The sequence below is a fragment of the Lytechinus pictus genome, chromosome 3 (assembly GCF_037042905.1).
Source record: "Lytechinus pictus isolate F3 Inbred chromosome 3, Lp3.0, whole genome shotgun sequence".
NCBI lineage: Eukaryota > Metazoa > Echinodermata > Echinoidea > Temnopleuroida > Toxopneustidae > Lytechinus > Lytechinus pictus.
Window position 1 is genome coordinate 29692407 of NC_087247.1, and position 17060 is coordinate 29709466.

The 17060-nt window shown below is 36.5% G+C and overlaps 1 protein-coding gene across 9 annotated transcripts in view; it reads right to left on the reverse strand.

Moving 5' to 3' along the window:
- Positions 1-3107: 3107 nt before the first annotated feature.
- LOC129257479 (inactive histone-lysine N-methyltransferase 2E-like) overlaps positions 3108-17060 on the reverse strand; it is a 52162-nt gene continuing 38209 nt past the window's right edge. For 5 of the 9 annotated variants that reach the window (XM_054895809.2, XM_064096784.1, XM_054895807.2 and 2 more), the window contains exons 17-24: positions 15937-16054; positions 15333-15541; positions 14455-14529; positions 11589-12923; positions 10749-11275; positions 9678-9901; positions 7803-7915; positions 3108-7177 (exon numbers count right to left, since the gene is read on the reverse strand). In XM_054895809.2, coding sequence (XP_054751784.2) covers positions 6659-7177; positions 7803-7915; positions 9678-9901; positions 10749-11275; positions 11589-12923; positions 14455-14529; positions 15333-15541; positions 15937-16054 — 3120 coding nt within the window. In that variant the 3' untranslated portion in view covers positions 3108-6658. The remainder of the gene's footprint in view (positions 7178-7802; positions 7916-9677; positions 9902-10748; positions 11276-11588; positions 12924-14454; positions 14530-15332; positions 15542-15936; positions 16055-17060) is intronic. The other 4 variants (XM_064096787.1, XM_064096786.1, XM_064096785.1 and 1 more) reach the window with 1 other exon arrangement.

Below are 17060 nucleotides of genomic sequence, written 5' to 3' on the forward strand. Positions count from 1 at the left end.
TTTGACTACGAATTCACTTTGAGACTTCTTGACAAAATGGTGTTTATTGACGTATTTTCCCTACATATATCCAGTTGCACGACCATGGAAAAACAGCTGTATTAGATCGACACCTTCTCAACGATCCTACCAGCTGTTTGGTTCAATACAAAATGCACACATCATATGGGCGTACCGGTATTGCATGCATTGCTCGTGTGTGTGTGTATACTGCTGCAGTGCCGCAAAATGCATCCATCTCCGTGGCGTCCGTTCTGGTTCTGGTGCTCAGTGCGGATCGATGGATGGATGCCGTAATTTCACGAGCGCATACATGTATATGTGGAAATTGATTTGTTATGCATATCACATAAATTAACAGCACTAACTGTAAATTTGATGTTATGTCGTTATCTCAGCCACCTCTGATCATGTCTTCAAAATGACTATTTCTCGACAATATATATTCATGAATAATGAAATACATGTATGAGGGGGCTCTATCACTATTATTCACCCTCTCAGCTACATCTTTGTTTTTCTTTTACATACCCTCTATTCACCCCGTTCTTTTCCTTACCAATCTGTTTCCCATCTGATATCCCTGCTTCCAGCTTTATGATCTGTACTTAATAATTGTTTTGTTTTGTCTGGATAATTTTATTTCTCAGTAATCTAACATAAAGTTAGTATCATTCTGCCTATGGGGATTGTCTTTATGAAAAAATAGCTCCATCTTAATGTACCGGTATATATTTTCCAGTTATTCATTTTCATGGTAAAAGTTTTTTGTGCACTTGTAAGTGTAACTTACCCCAGAAATTGCTGAAAGTAATACACACACATCTCTCTTGTTACCCATTGCACTATTGGTTTTCAAACTTTTGCTTAGTAGTTTATTTATATAATTTTTTTGGGGTACCTTTGTAAACAATAAATTCTAATGGAAATGCATTCTCTGTGAAGTTCTGTGGTCTTGTGATCTTCCCAATTCCATAAAATTTGTCAGACTTCCATGTCCTAAAAAGTGGGGGACCCTGTGTATGATGATGCCCTAAAACACCATCTTTTTTTTCTTCATTTTTTGGTCTTCCATGAGGGGCCTTAAAACAGGTTCTAGGGAAGGGAAAGGTCACCCTTGGAATGTACTGGTTTCCATTAAAGCAGAAAAATATAGACAAATATTGATGGTTTGATCAAAGAATAACATACAATAACAAATGAATTTTTAAAGTTTTGTGACGTCAAATATGAGCAGCTTTTCCACATGCTGTGTGGTAGAAATTACCCCTAAATTCCATCCATTTTCTCAATAAATTGACAGTGATTTTGCTTGTGTGGTATAGATATCAAATCATTTCCCCCTCCCATAGGAAAAATATTACATTCATCATGTTTCATTAAAAGAAAGAAAAAAAAAACAAATTTTATGGGATTTAAATTATATTTTGGGTTTTTGACAAACCTCTAAAGAAATTTAACCAAAAAAATAAATATATTTTATATAAACCAACTTTTTTTGTTGAGGGGGGGTGGACTTGCCTGTTTAATTCAAGGTGAATATATGTGCCTCTTGTATTTCTCCCTTTCACAACCTTTACTTCTTTCCTCCAAACATCAGCATAGACTGTAATTCCTTGTGGTCCCTCCACATCTTCTATTTCTGATTTTAAAAATATAAAAATAGATCACTAATACTTTTTGGATAATTAATGTATATTAATATGCTACAAATCGGACTCTCCAAACTAATACTCGCATACTTTTTGTGCCAATAATTTTTTTTCTTCTTCATTTGTCAATGGTTTTGGAAGAAGATATAGCGGGGAGGGGTGGTAAGTGTTCAGGTTAGAACAGTTAACTTATGTGACCCTAGAAAAATATTTAACTCTATTGAATGCTGTGATTCACATAGGCTTTGTACAGGTTCCAGTAGGCAATGGATTAAAGCAGTAGCGTAATATTGAAGAAAAAAAAATATTATAATTCTCACCTCTGCATTTAAAGACAAACACCCACTTTGTTCTGATGATTAAGTCATTATAGTAGGCCGAAAGTGACAGAAAGTGAGGCGATAATTGTCTTGTTGGGACAGCTAGATGCTACCTGGGCTTATTTTCTCTTAGGTCTTCTACTCAGTCTGTTACCACATTGGCTTAACACATTTAGTGTACTACCAATTTGGTCAAATTGTCCCTTTTTCTACATTACATTTGGTCTCATACAAACTCAGTACAAGTCTGATTTAGTCAGATGCCTAGTTGGTGTAATTCCCAATTGGTTTATTTTTATTATTTTTACTTTGTCAAATGAAAATTTGGTTCATCAACAGTTCACTTAACTACAGTATATAGACCACAAGCATATTGGACCAATTGGCCCGTATTCTGAAGTCGGGTTTAACTTAAACTCAGGTTTAAAGTTGTGGTTTAAGTATGGACAGCCAATTGTTACATAAATCACTAACAGTAGAGATATCATACTTCAGCTCATTTGGCTCTCAATCATTCATAATTTTCTAGGAAATATGAAAAGATTATTGTCTTCACCATCGATGAATCAGGAAAGAGCACAGTAAACATAAGAAACGTTCAACTTAATTAAAAATTTTGATACTTTTGGCTTCCCATACTTAAACCACAACTTTAAACCTGTGTTTAAATTAAACCCGACTTCAGAATACGGGCCATTGGGTATGTCCCAACTGGAAATAAGACAAATTGGTATTAAAATGGGCTAAATAGCAATCATACCAAGCTTGCTTCTCTAATACCCCTCCACATTACTTCTCATGTTTCTTGCATCTGCATACATTTTTTTGCAAATGTATTGCTTATGTTGTATCATTACATGTTATTGTACTGATGCATCTTTTGTTTTGTGGAAATATTGAATGAACTAAACTAAACTAAAATGGTTAGAAGACAAACTGGTTGTAGAGAACTAGAGCAAATCGCAATACAATAGAATGTAAACCAGGTATCACATTTTCCGCTTCCCATAATTTTAGCAAAGAGTTAGACCATGGCCCAAGTGAAGAATACGGGCAACTCACCTTTCACACTTTCACCACAGATCTCATATCAAATGAATAAACAACTATGACATCACAAATCGCGAAACGTTAGTTGTCTTCAATATATTTATTCTCTGTCGGTCGGCCATTCAGCAGAACGCTAACATGACCAAGGAGTATGTATTATTATCAATACAGACTAGCTCAGTGGACAAAAAAGGCAATTTATCTTACATACACATGTACACTTTGTACAGTCTAACTCTATGGAAAACAATATGAAATAGAGAGTGTCCTGCAAAGTGAGTATTAATCAAGGAAAGCTGCAATGGAATAAATTAGAATTAATGTCATTTCTTTCCTTACCAATCTGAACAAACTTCATACCAAATAAATAGAATCAGCCAATTTCATCCTTTTACATATTTAAACAAGTCTATGGTTTTACATTTAGTTGAATAAGGATCATATTGTGAAATTACTTTGATGAAGAGTAGAATATGATGGTTATGATATGGTCTATTCAGAACATTTGGTGCAGGTACAAAAATAGTTATCCAACAAAGAAATACATAGAGTACAGTTTTACAAGCAATATCAAAATAAACAGACACAAACACAATTTAAAACTATTTACATTCAGAATGTAATTTACAGTTCATACATATTTATAATACATATATACAGATGCTAGATAATTACAATGGAGTGTATGTACACTTAAGTTATCGGCAAGGAACATTTTTCTTAGGTAATCAACACATTAATATCATTAAACACGACACAAATTTGAAAAATGCATATCTGGGAGAAAATTCATCTGTATGAGAAAAATAGCTGTTCTATTTTACAATGACACTGAAACTCAACCATTCCAAGACCCAAACAGTGAACTTTCTACAACTGTTCCTTTAACTAAGAAAGAAAATGAAGAAACGAAAAACAAAACTACATCATTATCATTGACTTGACCTTTGAAAATGATCATTAAACTTTATTTTTATTTGATTCATTAGTGTACCAACAGGAAGAAATACACACAGGAACTGAAAAGGATCAACAAGTGTTATCTTCATTTCCCTCCTTATTAATTAGTGTACCAACAGGAAAAATAAGACACACAGGATATGAAAATTGTGCTTCTTTGTTTGTTAAACTCTGAAATGGAATAGATTTTGGACATTAATAGAAATCACTAAATATTTAGACCTATATTCCATCTTATTATTGTTCTTGATATTGAAGTGTATTTAAAAAAATATCAATACTTTTTTGTGAAAGAAAACCTGATAATTTGATTTTCAGTGTTAATGGAAAAGAAATGACATGCCCCCCCCCCAAAAAAAAAAAAATCCCACTGAAGAAATGAAAACAATACATCTGTGAACAATGATTCCTTGGTGATCAGTTTAGATAGAAAATACACACAGAATAAAAGGGAAATTATGAATACAATCTGGCTAAAAAAGAAAGTTTCTATAATCTCTACATATGGGTAATAGACATTTAGAAAGTCTATCAAAGAATACTATGCTGTGACAATGACATCAAAAATATAATTCAAAGATAACTATACACAATTAAAATGCGTCACTCTTTGTAAACTTTCTATAACAAACGATCAAATAGGTTATCTTCTGATTTTATACAAATAAATTAATTTAGCCTGAATGTCTACGTCAGGAAATGATATCTTGGGATGATGAAAAAATAAATACACAATGAAAAACATCACCAGAAATACATGGATTTCACATGCAATATGCAAAATGGTTATCAGTTGAAACCATGGTCAAGAAAAAGATATAGCTGGTAGTCACATATTCTGTTGGGGGAGGGGCAGGGTCATATAGATGTTTGTAATGATATGCATGATTTTATGAAAAAAATGAATATCATAAGATATTCTAATTGTTAGATTTTCTTTCCTGATGTTTAAATGAACTAATGGGGTTGTATTTTAATAGCTAGTATTGATTTCGTTAACCCTTAGTTAACTTCGACCACTTTTACGGAGTGCCAGTTGTCATCTAAATTACCAAGTAAATCATCAAAATTTTGAGGAGAAACATTGTCAAAAAAGATAATTTTATTATGACTAAGAAACAGGAAGAGTGGGTTCACTTGAGTTATACAATGAATTTCAACAAGGATTTGATACATCAACTTATTAACAAATATTGTAGGAATACAATGACACTTAGCATTACATAGAAGTGTGTGGACCAAAATCATTGTTTAGTCTGAAGTTTCCCGCTTCATAAAGACTTGTTATTACGACAAATACTCAATTTTTGCCAATCAGATTGTATGATTTCAGTAGCTTTTAACTGCTATTGAAAATTTGTTATAATAACAAGATTATGGAATAGGCCCTAGGCTCTCATTATCAGAGTAGCACTCATGGCGTTCCAAGACTACTGTGGAATTAGTATCCAATTTCAATCCACTTCTATATTTATACAGAAAAGTTCCAAGTTATCAAAAAGCCACAATGATTTTGCAAGTACATGTATCACTGGCCACCTGCAACAATTAAATAGGCTTCCTATCATGTACCCTATTATCAATGTCATTTGATATTTTAGCACAAATATGGCCCAATAAAGAGCTCCTCCAAACACAAAACAACAAAAACAAGTCCGCATCAACCACAGAAAAATCTCAACAATCAAACCTCATAAACAACACAACAAAAAGCTTGTCTGTACAATGAAAGGAGAGTCAGATTGCATATTTTGATGCATAGAATGATATCCTTGATTTAAGAATAAGATATTACCACAAAATGGCATCTAGTGATAACCAGTTCGTGTGAAGTAAGCTTAATGACATGTAAATGTACTTCTAAGGGAACAGGTGTAATAAAATTAAAGAAAAAAAAACCCTCTCTAGATTGTAGCGTGCTGATGAGACTTGAAGGACGACAGTTTAACCGATGAGAATTCAACTGTGCATTGTTTAATGGTTATCAAGTATAATGAGAATTTGTGTATTAGTTTCAAACTTCAGAGGAGTGTGATTGATATCACAAATGTTCTATTCCATCAAAGTGTAACTCAACTAAACATAGTACAGTTTGCTTTAATTATTCAGAAACTTTCAGAATTCAGAATACTTTCTTATAGTTGACAGTTGTTTAATTATCACTCTGTTCATGTTATTCTTAAAGCCTGACTAAAGCTTAGGTAAAAGGTTCATTAATGTGGATTTCATCAAAATTTTAATCTTTTTAATTTGTATGTTTCAAATGTGACGTGATTGTTTACATCACTTTCTATTGGCTGATCCTTAAAAAAGTCATCTTACAAATTAAGTGATTGCTAATAAGAAAAAAATATGCAATAATTATATTCTTAAGTTTGCGCCCAATTCCTTGCTTGAGCATTGGTTTTATAACCATAGGTTAAAAAATAAACATTCTTTTTTTTTCATAGGGAACGGACTCCAGATATGTTAAATGTTCAATTTTATTTGGGTGAAAAGTGATGTCGGGTAAGATTACTGATGTGATCCAGAATGAATTAGGTTTGTCTGCATGAAATGTTCAGTCTTTCCAAGGAATAGGGCAAAGACATCACTGATTTCATTATCATCTAAGGAAATTGCAATATATACAGACTAAAATCCAAAGATTTTTTAAATAGAATAAACGGACAGGCTTCACTTTGCGTGAAAATTCTTCTGCGCAGGATACGCATTGCTCTTACCCCGATTGTAAAAAGTGTGTTGTCTATTGGAGTCCTGGCTACCATAGGGGGATTTGCGTCCATTTGTGGGGAACTTGTTCTGAACCCCAAAGTGATTGTTGATCTGGTTTTGGTTCTGAAGGTAGGGTAGGGTGGGGTAGCCAACACGCTGTTGCTGCTGCTGGGGGAATCCTGGAGCACTGGTTTTCTCTGTAGATTGTGTGTTGTATTGGAAGTTGAAATTGCCGTGTTTCTGAGGCGGGGGCACAGGAGGAGGTGGTACCGGTCTTGGGGCTTGCTGCTGCTGCTGCTGTTGTGGTTGGGTGATGGCCGCTTGGGGGTGCTGTGGTAGGGACGGTTGTGGGGCTTGTTGTTGCGTTGGATGAGGATGGTAGGTAGTGGTCGCAAATTGAGGCTGCTGTTGAGGTGGCTGCTGACTATACTGCATTTGGTATTGTGGATTCTGGTTCCGATGAGCTATCCCATACTGGGCCTGTGATGAGGAAAAATATAATAATTCTGGTTTATTCACATTCACAGGTTTTTCATCTAACAAAGCCTATTTCATCAGCATAAAACAGGATCCTGTATCACTAAAAACAAAGATAGATTAGATGACAGTCAAACTGCAATTGATCTAAATTTCCTATCTCTCAACTACACAAATTTAGATTAAGTCACAATTTGACAATGATTTTAATCCATCGCAACTCTTCGTAAGACTGGGCCCAGGTATTTACAGGGCAAGTGCAAAGTCAACTTATATCAGATAGTTTTTAGCAATCATGACTGAATTAAAATGGGAATCCAACCTTGGAAATAACTATTTGCATTCAAGGAGAACATTGAGAAAAAAATGTTGAAAGTTTGAAAGAAATCAGACAATAGAAAAAAGTTCAGGCTTTTAAAAAAATGAAGACCACTAAGATAGGTCTAAAATTGGCAAATTGGGAATTTTCACATATTTGCCTCTCTGAACAGACGGACAGATGGATGAGCCTAGGACATAATGCTTCCAGTAACCACCTACGGTGGGAGGGAGCATAAAAACTGATATTGTGAGCATCTTAATCAGAATTGGCCAAGTTTATGGTCCAGTTAAGAAAGCAACTACTTACAGGAATAGCATTTGCAGACACATTCTTCAGAGGGGAGCTTGTTGTCACAGGACCAGGAACACAGCCTCCGGGTGCACTGTTCTGTCTCAGGGGACCTGTCGGACCATTCTCCACTGTATTGTAAAAACCAAGAAGACAAATCACATTTTTTAGTACAAATTTCACAGTACAGCCCACTGCAAACTACACAACCCGATATAATGGTTTTTTGTGGACATATCGCATTTTGCATTAAAGATAAATACCAGTTGTGGACTTGTGGTAACAATTTCAAAATGAGTTCGAACAGAATCCAATGAAATTATCACCAAGGTATTTGTATGTAAAAATAAAATATATGTGCCAAATGACTGGGAGAAAATGTGTAATTGCTGAGAAATGAGCAAAAGAAGCACATAATACCATCAAATGTCAGGTATTTTCCAAATCAATATTAATAGTGTCCATATGCTTTTCTGTTTTAGTGATCATCAGAATTGTCGATTTTGAGCCAAGATTTCATGATTTTACAAAGATAAGTTTACATTATTGAACCAGATCTAGATGTATGATAATAATTTGACTATTAACCTTGATTTAAAAGACTTTCTCAAGAAATAATTGTTTGTTGCAACTATTGTCTTTTACCTTTAAATGTGAGAGTTCCAAGAAAGAAAATAATATTATTTGAAGTTCGGCATAATGCTAGGAATACTAAAATCGGAAATCTGCTTTTCTTCAAGCCTTGTGGTCGGAGTAAAGTCCAAGTCGCAGCCAATGACATCATTACAATTTGGAAATGAATTTGCTTATTTTTCTTCCAGGGAGGCTTGAAATAAACATGAATTTCAACTTCAGTATTCATACGACCATTCGCAACGTTGATCATGAAGATTTGATAGGTTGGAATGGTCATATCAAATGCTACAACAAATTTTTTGAAAATCGGATCACGATGGATCATGTAGTGTGTATCACCAAGGCCCCACAACATAAAGCTTAGCGACTCATTTTTACACTTGATCATACACAACAGGTAATTCATTCAATCATAGAAATCAGCCCAATGATCAACTGCTAAGATTTATGTCACAGGGTCCAGGGTAAAAGAATGTAAGAAACTGCCCACATGATGGAACTCAATTCCTTCTTGTTGAATGGCAGTATCTCAAGTACTTTAATTTACCAAAGCTTTGGCCCTGATATCACATGGAAACGCAATGTCAGGAATTTGACGACTTTGGAATAATCATTTTGGGGGGATCAATTTACAGCACATGTGCATGAGTTCATCCTCATCAAATTTCAACATAACAATATAATATAATATAAGTTGTTGCATATTAAGGCACTAAGTTTAAAGTTGCCTAATCAATGGCACAGTAACCATTACCCATGCTTAAGCTTGGTGCATTCAAGGAATTAATGCTGCCAGGTACCCATTCACCTCACCTGGGTTGAGTGTGGCAGAGTGTGGATAAATTTCTTGATGAAGGAAATTACATCGAGGCTTGGATCTGAAACCACAACCCTTTCATTCAAAGGAGAGAGTCAGAACGATCAGAACACAACACTCCATATCACAAGTAATTACGAGTAGGGGTAGAGGTGTTGTGGCTAGGTGGATACGTCTCCAGACTTTGAACCACAAGGACTGAGGTTCAAATCCCACCATTGCACTCACATCCTCTGGTTAGGTGATTATCTACATTAGCCACTCTCCACCCAGGTGTGGTAAACTGGGACCCAATAGGAACGAATTCCTTGAATACTGGAACGCCTGGTGAGAGCAGCCATGAAAAAGCCCAGGTAGGAGTATGCAGTACTTAGCAAAATGTATTAAGCGCTTTATAAATGTTGGATATAATCATTATTAAGTGGATTCAAAGACCTCACCTGGTCTTGCCTCTCTTGAGATGGCACCTTTTGGAGGTGGAGGAGGGGGCACGGGACCTGTACAGAGCTTCTTGCCTGGTGGAGGAGGGGGAGGTTCAGGGGACAGGGGTCTCTTCAGGCTCCCAGCAGCATCACCTCTTCCATCTTTCTCCCAGGGTTTGTCCTGGTAGTTCCTCCTGGAATATCTTGAATCGCCTGGGACACTGTCTGACCTTCGGATAGTCCTATACAGTCAATGGATAGAGGAAGTAGGATTTGAATTGATGATTAGGACAATTGGGGTCAATAGTTTACAAACACTCATATATCTTGTCCACTAGCCCAAATCATAAAATATACCATATCTTAAGACTAATTGTCCAATCGTAACGAACTTGGTATCACACAACAGAGCTAATTCTTGTTAATTTGACAGATTTGTGTTTTTCCAACGTTGACATATATGTGATTTTCATTAAAAATCTTGTTTTGGGGATAAAACAATGTATCTAACTTAAACAAAGATATCGTCGGCAGTCATCGGAACCGTCTTATCACACATACGACGGTTTGGCTGACTGCTCATTTTCATATTAACTGCACACAGCTGTTGTTTGCTTTGCTACAGCACACGTTTCTAATGGGATTTGCGTATCAACACTTTGTATGGCATCACCTCATATCTCAAAAACAAAAATAAATTGCTGCCTAGAAATTTTGTTATGAACAGAATAGGACTTTCTGCAAAAATCTCAAAATCAATTTAAAAAAAAAAAAAAAAAAAAAATTGACTGATACAACGGTTCGGGTGAAAGCTGACGATTTGTCATGTGTTGTTTGTGTTTAACAATATTACTGAGATTTGATTTTGGGATGTAAAGTTTGATAAGAGGAAGATAAGCCAGCAAGAACGATATATAAGACCTTTTAAAGAATAAAGAGATCACAGGTAAAATTGTATATCTGGGCTCCATAACACAAAACCCTAGTGATTGACCATGGGGCTTTTTGCTACGATTGATGGCATTGGTTATTGTCAATCATCAATCCTAATGAATAGCCTCGTGATCAATTGCTAATCTCTACGCTTACCTGTCCTTGACATCTCCATTGTGAACGTGCGATTCCTCCATCAATAATGAAGTAATCGAGTTGATGACCTGTTGGGCTTCACTGGTCAGCGTTAACGTGGGCGTCTGACCATCTTTGGTCTTAGTACTGAATATGGCAAAGCCAGCTGATGACTTTGAGTCTGGTTTCCCTGCTTTACTGGTGGTGCTGCTGCTGCTATTCTTTATTGGAGGAGTGCCTTTGACCCCTGTCTTCAGCGAGGGGGTCGTCGTTGACGGACTGGAAGATGATAGCTTGGTAGGAGCCTTGGACGATTTCTTTCCAGGTTCATCCTTGAGAGGGTCTGCAGGTGGGATATCAGGTAGAGGGATGTTGGGTAGCGTGATGAGCGGAAGCTTTCCAGAGCCTGTTGTGGACGTTGCTACGAGACTGGCAGCGAGGGAGGTGGTAGAAGTGGTTGTGGACGTGCTGGTGGCGGAGGAAGAGGAGGATGAAGAGGCTGGTTTCACCGACGAGCCTCTACGCTTCCTGTACTCTAATAAAGATACCTGTAGAATTAGAAATCAATATGAATTATGAGACTGCAGTGCTTCATTGGGAAAAGCTAATGAACAATCACAAATTGCTATGCCAAAATTATCACCGAATTAAACATTAACAAAAGATCAGATAATCTACAATATAACAGGATGGCTTGTTTCCTTCAGCAAAATACCGGTGATCTTCCTTATTTTTTTACTTTCCAGAGATTTGGTTTTTATATTACAGCAGTCACTGGATATCGGGAATATCTTTTATACTTGACATTCGAACTCTTGAAGTGCGCCTCTATACTTTTACTTTATCAGTAAATAGATTTACCTTTTTCTTGACAGGTGTAGACTGTGCAGAGTTTGGCGCACTTTCTCCAGAACTAGCTGTGCCACCTGTTGTGCTACTTGATACACTACTAGTAGTTTGTGAAGTTTGGACCTCTGTTGATTCCTGATTACCCTCTGCAGCAGATAAGGAGGTTCCTAGATTACGGACAGCCAACAGAGGAGGGGTTCCTGGTTTTACACTACCTTGAGCAGGTGCACCAGATGGACAAAGTCCTGGAGATGGACTTGGTGATGGAGTTGTTCCTGGATCTAATTTCTTGGGTGATACTTCTTGTCCGTTGATATAAGGCCTTACATCTGATCCCCATGAGGCAGATAACCTATCAGGTGATCCCTGCACTGGTTGTGCACTTGATGGCACTCCAACAGTTGGTGTCACAGTATCTTTGTGTGAAAGATTGTGATTTGGTCCCCGAGACTCGTCTTTGGGACTGACGAATCTCTGCGGTGATGTAAATTTCTGCTGAGGCCAAGAGTTAGCCATCGAAAGCCCAGCATCACGCTCACTGGGATCTGTGTTCTGTCTCAGTAGACGCTTTTTAGGTGAGAAAGGAGTGTACAAGCTGCTCGATGAAACATTATGATCATCGGCAAAGGAAGTAGTCAAGGTGAGTGGTCCAGATTCGTTTTTATGTCCCTGCATGGCTCCTGGGCCAGAAACGTGCCGTGTTCTCAAACTATTTACATATAGAGAGTTAAGATCACTCCTGGTCACATTAGTCAACAATTTATTTTTTAGATCTTTGGATTTTTCCACTACATCATCATTTTTGCTCTCATCTAAGAGTTCAGGCTTTGCCGTTTCATGTGACTCAACTGCAACTGCTGTGTTTTCTTGTTCAGATGTTGGAACTTTCACTGAAGTATCAATAGCAACATCAATTGTATTATTGGTCTCTAAAGTTTTCTCTCCTACTGGAGACCTAGTCCTTCCGTCTACTTCCATACTGACAGTTCCGTCTACTTCATCTTTTGCATTCTCTTCATTTTCAACCAACTTAATCTCTTCTTTGTTTCCTGTCATATCTTTGCTCTCATCATCTTCTTTCAACGACTCGTCCTTGATAAGATTATTGTTGTCTATAGTCACCACATGGTCATTTGTGTCTTTGGCATCACCCACAGGACATTCTGCAGTCTTGGCTGCGAGTTCTGGTGATGCGTCTTTGTTGGCCTGCCGACCTGAAGTTCCTTCTGATGAAAAATCTCTCAACCTCTCCTCCAGAGCAGCTCTGTTTGTGATTGGTGACTTTTCCAGCTCAGCGGGTGTAGTGACAGAAAGGCCACTGTCAATGGACGAGTTCTTCCGTACATCCTGATTATAAAAAAAGCAATCAGTAAGCATTTGAAAATTGATGATGGACTGCAGATACAACACCAATTTAAAGAGGAATTTTAGTGGAATTATGGTCAATCATGATTAGACAATTTGGAAATATATAAACAATGATGTGCATGAATACATACATGTATCGCAAAGGTTAAAAATAATGTCAGAAGTTGCAAATACTTCAGTACATTCACAGGCAAAAATTAAAAGAAATCAAATGATTTTTTAAATAATGTGAATTTATAGCTATTTATAATTAAAGTGCAAATGAAAAGATAACATAAGCTGCACATAAATTATAGAAGTATGTCGAAAAGATGTTTTTATAGGATGCTTTAAATGACCATTGAAGTGTTAGTAAAAGTTGAAGAGATTACTAAATCCAATACAGAATGAAAAAGCAAATTCCTCGGATACATACATATTCCTTTCAAATCTCTTCTATATCTTGTGTTAAGATGTTGAACTATTATTTTCTTAATAACGCCTGACAGAATTTTATGAGAACTTGAATAACCCCCTCACAAAATAACCTAAAACCAGCTAAAATAGACTACCCTGAAATCAAGATAATGGGTTAAGCTGGAAAATGTTATGATAAAAACAGCTACATGGGTTCAAGGTACAAAGTGTTTATAATGTGAATCGATTAAAATCTATGAATACAGAAACATAAGAGTCACTAGATTGATATCAATTAGTCAAATACCTTAGATGGTCAACCAATACTATGCAAAAAAAAACCTTTATTATCAAGTTCATCTTATTGTTTTCTGACCAATCATCACATGGTCTAGCAACTACTAGGGCTGGGATCTCTTTCATAAACATTGTTATTATAACAAATTTGCAACAACAGTTAAAACAGCTTGATCAAATGGTTAGCCTTAGAAGAAATGATTGCTAAAAAAAAAATTGGGACATGAAGAAAACAGGCATTTAATGAACTAGGAAGGCCTCAACGCATTTGACAGGCAAAGAAAACCCTTGAGAACATAGAGCACAACAAAAGATGGAAATATAGAGCATGTGCTCAATCAACAGAACAATATTGAAAACTGCAATGGGGTCCTGAGAAACAAAACTAGTTATCAATGAAATTGATGAATCTGCTCTTGGCCAATCGAATTGCAGGACTGCAGTAGCTTGCAACATCAGATTGCAACTTGTCAATGATAACAGATTTTATAAAACAGGACCCAGGCTAGCACAATGTTGGTCCCTGTTTGAGGGAAAGCCACCTTCCCAAAGCCACACGGATAATCACAAATTCCATAATCCTCCGCCAAGCACCAATCTCCTACAAGTTGAAAATGAGTGCTGATTGGACTGGCGTTGGGTTCGGGGAATTTGTGAGTATCCCTATTTGTTTATTTCGGAAAAGGTAGCTTCCTTGAACAGGAGCCAAACTGGACTAGGCCCAGACCCCAATGAACATGACACATGATGAGAGGAAGGTATGCATGTGGGTTAAAATGGAGGATGACCATGACAAAGAAACATAGAGATAGCTGACCTTCCTAGCTGGTAGAGGGAATGTAAGAGTAAACTGACTCTTCATCCTTTCAGAACATGTCACAAACAAGGAGTCCTGAGAGAAACATAATTCAGGTTGTCACTACCAAGCCATTACACCATGGCTTCAGCACGTTTTGCTATCATACATAAAATTTTCTTTATAAGAAATTCAAGAACAATATTCAATTTGTGTATTGAGCACCCTCTCAGCACCGAAATGCTGAATCCCAAAATATCTAGTTTACATCTATAGAGCATGAATGTATTGACCATTGCCCTGTAACACAAATGGCAAGGTAAACTTCTTCATTGTGGCACTATAAATAAATGAAAATCGCTCTTTGAAAATTAAGCTGTTTGTAAACTGACACATACTTCACAAAAGATTTTAATAAGCCCCTGTTTGCATATAAAGCAACGAGAAGTAAAAAAGGTCAGATTCTTTTCTCCACATCCAGAATGGTTGGAAGATTGGTATATAGTAAGATGAACAGTCATGGATATGCTGTATAAATATATATCTTCATTTCCAGATTGTGAACCATTTTTTCTATATTTACAATTGGATAGATAATTAAACTTTCATGAGCACATCTCAAGTGTTTTTTTTTTGGGGGGGGGGGGGTACAAATTTGTTAAATATAAATTGTCTTATGTGTCTATCAACAGGCCTATTTGATGAATCATATTTCTAGAGTATTTTTCAGGTGTAAGATTAGAATTCAAAAATGGATGCTGCAATGAATGGGAGAAAAGGATACAAGATCCAAAAAAAAAAACAAGTTCATGAAGAAATTCCAGCCTAACCTCTCCACTAGTTCCAATGAAAAAATGACTTACTCTCTGACGTTTCCAAGAAAATAACCAGACACATACCTCTTCTTGTACAGGTTCAAGTTCTGCCTTTGCCTGGATGAGGATAGGGGCCTCTTCGGATACAGGTTCATCTTGGCTGGCAGGAGTAGCCGGTGCCGTTAACGATTCCTGGCTTGTTCTAGGCTCATGCTTGGGAGATGATCCACCGAGGGTACCTTCTTCTGCCATGGAATGCCGCAGCATGCGCTTCTTCAGTGGAGTCATCAGATCTACAATAGAAATCGTAGGATGGTTGTCAAAATTTACTGTGCTCATGTGAAGGTTCAATTGAAATCTGGGATATATAATTAAATGGTAACTAGAAAGCGGGCATTGGCCACATATGATTGATATCAATGGAATCATGTGGTCTCGTGGTTAGAGCATTGGACTCATAATAGGGAGTTCAAATCAAGGCTTGGCCATTACTTCAAAATTAACAAAAGAAGGCCAGAGAGTAATTTTTATGTTAATAAGGCTGGCCACTTTGACTGATAAACATAGACATGAAATTTTTCCTCTAGAATTGGTTATGCCAACCTGGTGATAATGAGGCGGAAAGCTGCTTTGCTGACTTCCTAGAGGAGTTACTTAAACAGAAACATTAAACAAAGACGATTCTTACCACTTGAAGCACTTGTATTCGGTGAGAGAGCTGGGCTTGCAATGGGACTGACTGTACCATTACAGGTGATTGGATCTTGGTTGCTGTTTCCTTCACTCATGGCTTGGCGCAGCCATCGCTGAAAGAAATTGGGAAATAAAAAACTGCTAAACATATTGCTAAACTAACAGGAAGAACATACAACAGCAAAACAATGAAATCAGAATCAACAAGGTTGGTTGAAGTAAAAGGAAAAATATCAAAAAATCAGAAAATTTGAATCATGAAGCTGGCAAGACAAAGACTTTCTTTCTGATTGAGTATAAACAGTTTTTAATTACACACACACAAACAAAGTCACTCAGCCTTTCAAGTATTTTGTATGTCCTCATATTTAATTACGTATCCTAGTTCCCTATCTACTCTGAACAAATGCAGTGATATGAGGATGTAGGAACAATGTTTTTCTTTAAATTAAATGCAGAAAACAAAAGAAAAACAAACATGTATTTTATTTTGCATCAACTCTTAACTAGATAGATCTATAATGCAGTCACACTTTGATATAGGGCGATTCCATACGTGTCCTACGGGACATTTCAACAACAATTTCCAGTCTCTTGGCTGAATGCTTGATCAATAAAATACTCTTTTTTGTCAATGATAAAGTTATAGTGGGTAGTCATGTGAAAAACTGATAACCAGCAAAAATTGATTGATTATGGATTAATTAGAGGTGAAAATGTTGTGTCGTACGGGACTAAAATATGTCCAGTACAACACGCAGCATTTTCACCTCTAATTCACCCATGGACGACATATTTTTGTTGGTTGTTATTTTTTTATATAACTTATATAACTTCATCATATTAGGGATGAAAATGAAAAAGAAATTCTACTATCAAATGACCCCTTTTTGCAAGTAATCATGTGCATCAAGGGTAATGTGATATTTCCTGCATCAATTGCGCCTCTGATATTTTTTTTCAAGATATAAGGTAAGGTTAGGATTGTGATAGGGTTATTGGTCCAGAATGTGAGGATTAGGATTAAAATTAGTTTTTATGTTTGGCTTAATGTCTGGATTTTGGAAGGAGCAACTGACACAGGCGAAAATGTTCATAGCACCGCGCCAAGAGGCATTA